Source organism: Coregonus lavaretus, assembly GCF_964263955.1.
Source record: "Coregonus lavaretus genome assembly, contig: HAP1_SCAFFOLD_3706, whole genome shotgun sequence".
NCBI classification, from domain to species: domain Eukaryota; kingdom Metazoa; phylum Chordata; class Actinopteri; order Salmoniformes; family Salmonidae; genus Coregonus; species Coregonus lavaretus.
In genome coordinates this window covers 50,001-59,435 of record NW_028158397.1, presented here as the reverse complement: position 1 = coordinate 59,435, position 9,435 = coordinate 50,001, and the positions used below count along the sequence as shown (strand labels likewise).

Here is a 9,435-nt window from a genome sequence, read left to right as displayed (position 1 = left end):
CAGAACTTCTAAGAAACATCAGAACCAGCGCCAACGGCTCTCCTATCAGTCAAAGTGTCACCCTACCCCACTATATAGGGAATAGGATGCCTTTTCAGCCTCAGCCTCATCGTTACAGTGCACCTCAGGCCATCTTCACAACAACATAATCCTCACAGACACACACATCAACACAACAGAACACCTGTCATCAACACAATCATCCTGTACACTAGGTAGGTGGACTTCTGATAAAGGAACATTAAATATGCTTACTTCAAATATGGAAAAAAACGGCAGAGCCTGAAAATAACAAAAATAAAAGCTATCTCCATGAATCCAGGACATTCAGATGGCGATGGTGGGGTTAAGGTTGTAGTAGCAGATTCCAGTACACTTCAGTATGGAACAGTAGCGTCTACTGGAGAAGAGGAGCATTGGAACTTAGAACTAAGAACACTGGAATTACAATTAAGTGAAGAAGTTATAATCCATAGTTATCCAGTCTTCTGGGTGACAACTCACAATGAAACTCACAAATAAACATCATTGGTCCTTCCTTCAGTGGTTCTTTTTTTGTCTTCAATTCTTCTTCACAGGACGACGATGTAATCCTCCAAACATTTTAGTTTGAGTGTTTCTCAGAAAAATAGATGGTCCTTGGAAAGAGTCTATTTCTTAAATGGTGTTAATCTAGTAAAATTGCTGTGCCAGAAAAGAGACTGGCCTCGTTTGAATTGACTGAATTCAAAAACCTCTGCTTGTGCCAAGTCATCTGTTAGGTCATACTGTCCCGGGGGTAGGCGGTCCTGGGGAGGGGGGTAGGAGGAGGCACGCATCTGTTCACACCTGGAAGGCAGGTGCAGAGTAGGGGACAGGAAGAAGTGAGCAGAGTAGGGGGAAGGAAGGAGGAGCAGAGTAGGGGGCAGGAAGGAGGAGCAGAGTAGAGGCAGGAAGGAGAGAGCAGAGTAGGGGGCAGGAAGGTGGAGCAGAGTAGAGGCAGGAAGGAGAGAGCAGAGTAGGGGGCAGGAAGGAGGAGCAGAGTAGGGGGCAGGAAGGAGAGAGCAGAGTAGGGGGCAGGAAGGAGAGAGCAGAGTAGAGGCAGGAAGGAGAGAGCAGAGTAGGGGCAGGAAGGAGAGAGCAGAGTAGGGGGCAGGAAGGAGGAGCAGAGTAGAGGCAGGAAGGAGAGAGCAGAGTAGGGGGCAGGAAGGAGGAGCAGAGTAGAGGCAGGAAGGAGAGAGCAGAGTAGGGGGCAGGAAGGGGGAGCAGAGTAGGGGGCAGGAAGGTGAGAGCAGAGTAGGGGGCAGGAAGGAGGAGCAGAGTAGGGGGCAGGAAGGATAGAGCAGAGTAGGGGGCAGGAAGGCGAGAGCAGAGTAGGGGGTAGGAAGGGGAGATCAGAGTAGGGGGCAGGAAGGAGGAGCAGAGTAGAGGCAGAGGCAAAGAGCAGAAGCCAAGGGGTGGAGAGGTGGATAGCCAGAGAAACATGGTCAGTATTGGATCAGAAACAGAACATTTGACACAACATCTAGTCATGCTTTCACAACAAACAGGCAACTACAACTATGTACTACGTTAATCATCAGATATGATATATGATCATATGATGATGCTGGAGGATGGAAAAGATAAAACTCTGCTCTAGTAATGACACAAGGGAGAACTAGAGATGCTATTCAAACAATCCCTGAATCAGGCAAACACGAGGACCCGGAGAAATAACATTCTTCCAGCACAAATATGAAATCAGGCGTTTCCATTGGCGATGGAGAGAGTGTTATTCTGGCTTTGATGATTACTTGTTTGATTGAATAGCACCCTAAGACTAAGGAAAGTAAGAGCGATCAAAATAGATTCATAAGAACAGAAAGCTGTTGGACTACAATCTACGAGCATCACAACAACTACTCCACAGCCAAACTGTGAATAATCAATATTTGATGATGGAAAATTGAAAAGTTGCCATGGCATCTTGAAAAACACAGTGTCCTTGTTTTGTTAACTGATTATAGACACTGTTTCTCTATGGAGATCTTAGAGAGCCTTGAGAGGTAATAAAGATAGAATATACTCTATATCAACATGCTCCAATGCCATTGGTAAGTATAGTAGTTCTGATTTCTTATCAGTTGCCATGGCATCTTGTTGCATTATCTCTACAGTAAACAAAACTCTAATGAATGATATACCTTTATCATTTTCAAACCATGTCCATAAAACAAGGCCCTCTTTCTCAAGATGATATCTAATAATGAATCTGAAAATTCAAGAGCAGTACTTCACCTTGTGCCAACCATGTAACACACACAGTTACTGTAAAACCACGATGTAACACACACACAGTTACTGTAAAACCACGATGTAACACACACACAGTTACTGTAAAACCACGATGTAACACACACACAGTTACTGTAAAACCACGATGTAACACACACACAGTTACTGTCAAACCACGATGTAACACACACACAGTTACAGTAAAACCACGATGTAACACACACATAGAACAGGACAGTACTGTGACACACCAAACCAAACACAGAAGGACACAGTTCTGACACACATCTAGGGCTGTATTTGAACAAACCTAACCCAGTGGTAAATCTTAGTGCTGGTTGTAGCGCTATAAGTCCTGGGGTGCGTCAGAAATATTTGTGCTATTTTTACAGCCCACATTATGAGTGCAATAGCTGGCGGTGGTGCGAAAGGGCTGGGTTTTGTAGGTGTGACTAACCTCGACTAATTTACCTCGACTAACCTGTACCCCCGCACATTGACTCGGTACCGGTACCCCCTGTATATAGCCTCATTTTATTTTACTTTAGTTAATTTAGTAAATATTTTCTTAACTCTATTTTCTTCAAACTGCACTGTTGGTTAAGGGCTTGTAAGTTAGCATTTCACGGTAAGGTCTACACCTGTTGTTTTCGGCGCATGTGATAAATACAATTTGATTTGATTTGATTTGATTTGACTAGCGCTTGGCCACTCACTGGCCAATCAATGCGTTCCATGGCTTAGTCTAATTCTGCATGTGTTTGTCTCCAGTTCTGTAGGTTACTGACGGTCTTTGCGTTGCCATCAACTCCAATTCAGCTGGGGACACGGGATGTTCTCCTCCTGATCCATTGTATATTGACACTACAGTTTATTAAATAGCATAGGCTACAATAACTTAATAGCAACAGTAAATACAACTAGTATTTGCTCAATAGCCTATGTTTGGAGTGTTGGCAGTCAACATTGTTGTAATTGGCTTCAACAAGCCTAGCCTACATGTCTTTACACATCACACTTCTCCTCAATAATAAATACTAAGCTCCCCGTAACTTGTATTGTATGTGTGAGGCACGTTGTCAATAAGCCAGATATAGCCTAGGCCTACCGATGATACTGCATTAAACGACTGAATCATTTAAATAAGTTTGGAGGAGCGCGTCTTTGGTTCCCGGATGACAGGCGCTCTTTGGAGATGGGGACGGATACTTGAACAAGCTAAATGAAGCATGCAGGTAGGCATATGTGTGTATGTTTTAGGATGTGCAGTATATTTTCAATTCAAGGCACTCTGACGAACAGACCATTTAAACACCTTTTATGGATAGGCTCCTTTACAAGGCCAGGATAAAAGACACAACGCATTGCTGTTGAACCAGCCTTCGTAGCATAGGCCTAGGGTAAGGGCAGCCTATGGAAGGCTTGATATGAAATGGAAAACAGTTTCTAAATAGGATGGGGTCAGAAGCATGATATCATAAATCGCCTCTCTCGTTCCACGGCACTGTGTGCACAGGTATGCCTACATGTCTTTATGCATAACATTCACACGTCTATACAAAATACTAGGATACTGTCAATTGTATCTTTGCCTATTCTCCCCAAAATCTGCCATCGATATGGCATTATAGGAGGACTTAATAGTTTGGAGGAGCGTGTCTTTGGTAATCAGACGAGGGGCGCTCTTTGAAAAATTGGGGATGGATAGCTTACTAAATGAAGTATGCAGATATGTGAATTGTGAATAATGAAAAAGCTAAATATATCAAAGCACTCTCAGTAGACAATTTAAAAGCACTTTATTCATAGGCTACTGGGCTAATGGCCAGGATAAACAGACGCACCAATGCGATGCTGCTAAACCAGCCTTAATTAAAGGGAGGGTAGGCTATGCCTGGTTTTTAATCAAATTAAACGAAATGGGGGGAGGGGGGGGGCAATATATATTTTTTACGTTTCTAAATACGAGATTCACCGGCACAAATGGCACATCTCTGTTCTATGGGCACTGTCATGTCTGGATAGACTGCGCTTCCACTCTCTAAATCCATGCCATTATCAACTGTCTTACTGTTAAGACCAGCTTTTTGTGGGTCTTTATAACTTCCCGTTAGCGCTGCATGAAATCGTCACTTTTGCTCTTGTTTTTAAAGACACAGCTCAAATATTGCCACCCCTCCCACCTCAGCGCAGGTGAGCTGATGTCAGACAGGGAAATTGCGGAACCTGGCGTTAGGGCTGGAAAATGCCATTGACAAAATTGCAAACTGCGTTTGACACTTGCGCCTCCTTAGCGGCAGCTGAAAATAGAGCCCCTAGACTGACGAATGGGCCATCTTAACATCAGAAACATCATTCACAGAGAGACCACACACATCTGTTATGATGGGCCTAACGGTCAAAAACACACATCACATCAACAATGGCAAACAACTCACATCCAACTGGCGTTCTATACACCTGCGTTTTCACTTCAAGATAACTATTCTTTAATATTCACCATGCATAAAATCTTTTCATAGGTGTTTAGCAGTTGTTTGATTCACAAGTCTCTTCTGGAAGATAATGTGTGACTAGATTTGACGCTTTTGGAACGGTTGCAAATCGATTTGTAAACAGAAAGAAGGCATAGGAAAAGGTGTATGTGCGTGAGAGACGAAGGTAAAAGAGTGATGTGCGGTGTGTATGTACGGAGTGTGTGTGTGTGTGTGAGACGAAGGTAAAAGTGTGTGTGTAAGGCTTGGTAAGTAAACAGCGATGAGAAGACAGAGTGTCAGAGAGAGAAGAGAGAGAAGAGAGAGAAGAGAGAGAAGAGAGAGAAGAGAGAGAAGAGAGAGAAGAGAGAGAAGAGAGAGAAGAGAAAGAAAGAAAGGAAGGGAAATCACCTGGTATCTTCGTGTTGTCTCACCTTTCTGTTTAGCTACCTTCCTCACAGTCAGAGCTGCCTGATGCTTCTGGTACTCTGAGATCTCAAACCCTGAAACACACAAGCTCCATGTTAACCTTGAATTATTGCAGTGTACACCATGACTGCAAGCCTATTGTCTCAAATGGAATAGAATACAACCTCATTGTTCATTGTAAAATGAACATTTGACATCACCACAAGTAGGTGAAGAATGTGTGACTGAGAACCATCAAAAGGTGTGTGTGTGAGTGAGTATAAGTGTGTGTGTGTGTGAGTATGTGTGTGTGTGAGTGTGTAAAAATGAGTGTGTGTGAGTGTGTATGTGTGTGTGAGTGTGTATGTATAAGTGTGTGTGAGTGTGTATGTGTGTGTGTGAGTGTGTAAAAATTAGTGTGTGTGAGTCTAACCGATTTTCTCATCCTCCTGCACCATCTTCCTCTCCTCGTGGAAAGCCCGGAGCCATCGTATCTTCTCCTCCAGTTTCTTAGACAGGAAGATGTGGAGCTCCTCGCTGTCTTTGTTGTGCAATTTGAACGCGTTCTTCACGCTCACGTTGAAGTCGTCGTCGCGACCGTCGATGGCGTCCCGCACATCATAGCGGTCCATGTCGATACGGCCCTTATAGTACAGGATGTCCCTACGAATCAGGTCCTAGAGGAGAGAGAGAGAGAGGTGGTGTCAGGGTGTGTGTGTGTGTGTGTGTGTAGTGTGTGTGTTGGGTCTCTGAGAGGTGTTAGCTTGCAGGTGTTTCCCCATATTATCCTCTTATGCAACTCTCTCCATCTGCCACACAAACACACAACACTTCAAACTCTCAACAACAAAGCTCTCTCCTCTTCTCTCTCTCTCACTCTCTCTCTTTCTCTCTCTCTCTCAACTCTCTCTCTCTCTCTTCTCTGTCCTCAACAACAAACCTGTCTCCTCTTCTCTCTCTCTCGCTCTCTCTTTCTCTCTCTCTCAACTCTCTCTCTCTCTTCTCTGTCCTCAACAACAAACCTCTCTCCTCTTCTCTCTCTCTCACTCTCTCTCTTTCTCTCTCTCTCAACTCTCTCTCTTTTCTCTGTCCTCAACAACAAACCTCTCTCCTCTTCACTCTCTCTCTCGCTCTCTTTCTTTCTCTCAACTCTCTCTCTCTCTTCTCTGTCCTCAACAACAAACCTGTCTCCTCTTCTCTCTCTCTTTCTCTCTCTCTCAACTCTCTCTCTCCTCTCTTATCAGCAACAGCCCTGGTTTAAAGCTAGCTCACAAACCTCAAGCTACATACAGAGATATGCATAGATGTGAACTATAGACTTCTTATACCAGTGGGCATTCAACACAATGAGACTAAAATATCTTCAACATTCGATACAGATCATGTCTGGTAGTCCACCCTGTTTAGGACAGACAGGGAGGTAGTCTGTTAGTCCACCCTGTTTAGGACAGACAGGGAGGTAGTCTGGTAATCCACCCTTTTTAGGACAGACAGAGAGGTAGTCTGGTAATCCACCCTTTTTAGGACAGACACTCTGTACTAGACTCTGTACTAGACTCTGTATTGGGCTCTGGACTAGACTCTGGACTAGACTCTGGGCTGGGCTCTGGACTAGACTCTGGACTGGGCTCTGTTCTAGACTCTGTACTAGACTCTGGACTAGTCTCTGGGCTGGGATCTGTGGGATGATGATATGGATAAGAGAGGAAAGACCAATACACTACACAGTCTATATATATACACTAGCAATACACTACACAGTCTCTATATATACACTACCAACACACTACACAGTCTCTATATATACACTACCAATACACTACACAGTCTCTATATATACACTACCAATACACTACACAGTCTCTATATATACACTACCAATACACTACACAGTCTCTATATATACACTACCAATACACTACACAGTCTCTATATATACACTACCAATACACTACACAGTCTCTATATATACACTACCAATACACTACACAGTCTCTATATATACACTACCAATACACTACACAGTCTCTATATATACACTAGCAATACACTACACAGTCTCTATATATACACTAGCAATACACTACACAGTCTCTATATATACACTAGCAATACACTACACCGTCTCTATATATACACTACCAACACACTACACAGTATCTATATATACACTACCAATACACTACACAGTCTCTATATATACACTACCAATACACTACACAGTATCTATATATACACTACCAATACACTACACAGTCTCTATATATACACTAGCAATACACTACACAGTCTCTATATATACACTACCAATACACTACACAGTATCTATATATACACTACCAATACACTACACAGTATCTATATATACACTACCAATACACTACACAGTCTCTATATATACACTAGCAATACACTACACAGTCTCTATATATACACTACCAATGCACTACACAGTATCTATATATACACTACCAATACACTACACAGTCTCTATATATACACTACCAATACACTACACAGTCTCTATATATACACCACCAGCAGTATGTGGACACCTGCTCGTCGAACATCTCATTCCAAACTCATGGGCATTAATATGGAGTTGGTTCCCCCTTTGCTGCTATAACAGCCTCCACTCTTCTGGGAAGGCTTTCCACTAGATGTTGGACTTGCTGCCACTCAGCCACAAGAGCATTAGTGAGGTCGGACACTGATGTTGGGCGATTAGGCCTGGCTCGCAGTCGGCGTTCCAATTCATCCCAAAGGTGTTTGATGGGGTTGAGGTCAGGGCTCTGTGCAGGCCAGTCAAGCTCTAACACACCGATCTCGACAAACAATTTCTGTATGAACCTTGCGTTGTGCACGAGGGCATTGTCATGCCGAAACAGGAAAGGACCTTCCCCAAACTGTTGCCACAAAGCTGGAAGCGTCTAGAATGTAATTGTATGCTGTAGAGTTAAGATTTTCCTTCACTGAAACTAAGGGGTCAAGCCTTAACCATGAAAAACAGCTCCAGAAATGTTTTCCTCCTCCTCCATCCTTTACAGTTACCACTAGGCATTGGGGCAGGTAGCTTTCTCCTGGCATCCGCCAAACCCAGATTTGTCTGTCGGACTTCCAGATGGTGAAGCGTGATTCATAACTCCAGAGAACACGCTTCCAATGCTCCAGAGTCCAATGGCGGCGAGCTTTACATTACGCCAGCCGAGGCTTGGCATTGCGCACGGTGATCTTTGGCTTGTGTGCGGATGCTATGCCATGGAAACCCATTTCATGAAGCTCCCGATGAATAGTTATTGTGCTGACATTGCTTCCAGAGGCAGTTTGGAACTCGGTAGTGAGTGTTGCAACCGAGGACAGGCGATTTTTACGTGCCACGCGCTTCAGCACTCGTGGTCCTGTTCTGTGAGCTTGTGTGGCTTACCACTTCACAGCTGAGCTGTTGTTGCTCCTAGACGTTTCCACTTCACAGTAACAGCACTTACCGTTGACCGGGACAGCTCTAGCAGGGTAGAAATTTGAACGAACTGAATTGTTGGAAAGGTGACATCCTATGACGGTGCAACGTTGAAAGTCACTGAGCTCTTCAGTAAGGCCATTCTACTGCCAATGTTTGTCTATGGAGATTGCATGGCTGTGTGTTTTATACACCTGTCAGCAACTGGCGTGGCTGAAATACCCTCTAATTTGAAGGGGTGTCCACATACATTTGTGTACATTGTGTATGTAAAATAGAGAGAATCCATGTCCCAGCATTATTCAGTAAATTAGCCTGTTGAGATGAGATGTGGCTGGTTTCTCCGTACTGATAAGGAGGAGAGGATGAGAGGAGGAAATCGCAACATGCCACCAACGCCCTGAGGGCAGCCATTACACATGTTGTGTTGCACATTGTGAATAAGAAACTCAAGAACAAAGATGAGGGATTCATAATTAAGCATGTCCCGCAGACATCCCCGAGCAGTGTGTGTGTTTGTGTGTGTGTGAGTGTGTGAGTGTGTGTGGTGTGTGTGTGTGTGTAGGACGGCAAAGCTATGGTAGGACACAGGCCATCATTCCTTACGCTGTAGATCCTACCCATTGATAGCAGGGAGATGTGTGTTTAGAACAGTCATTCTAATGAGAGTTTCTCCTCTTGGTTTGGAGCAAGACAGAGAGGGGAGGTTTCATACCTTCTAACTATACCAGAACTGGTTTGGAGCAGGATGGAGAGGGGAGGTTTCATACCTTCTAACTATACCAGAACTGGTTTGGAGCAGGATGGAGAGGGGAGGTTTCCTACCTTCTTACAGAGGAC

The 9,435-nt window shown here is 44.0% G+C and overlaps 1 protein-coding gene across 1 annotated transcript in view; it reads right to left on the bottom strand.

Annotated features, from left to right (window-relative positions):
• Window positions 1-578: 578 nt before the first annotated feature.
• LOC311124055 (rho guanine nucleotide exchange factor 9-like) overlaps window positions 579-9,435 on the bottom strand; it is a 22,644-nt gene continuing 13,787 nt past the window's right edge. The window contains exons 7-10 of the mRNA XM_084198273.1: window positions 9,421-9,435; window positions 5,572-5,815; window positions 5,165-5,233; window positions 579-828 (exon numbers count right to left, since the gene is read on the bottom strand). The exon at window positions 9,421-9,435 is cut by the window's right edge and continues 117 nt beyond it. Of these exons, the coding sequence (XP_084054399.1) occupies window positions 758-828; window positions 5,165-5,233; window positions 5,572-5,815; window positions 9,421-9,435 (399 nt within the window). The 3' untranslated portion in view covers window positions 579-757. The remainder of the gene's footprint in view (window positions 829-5,164; window positions 5,234-5,571; window positions 5,816-9,420) is intronic.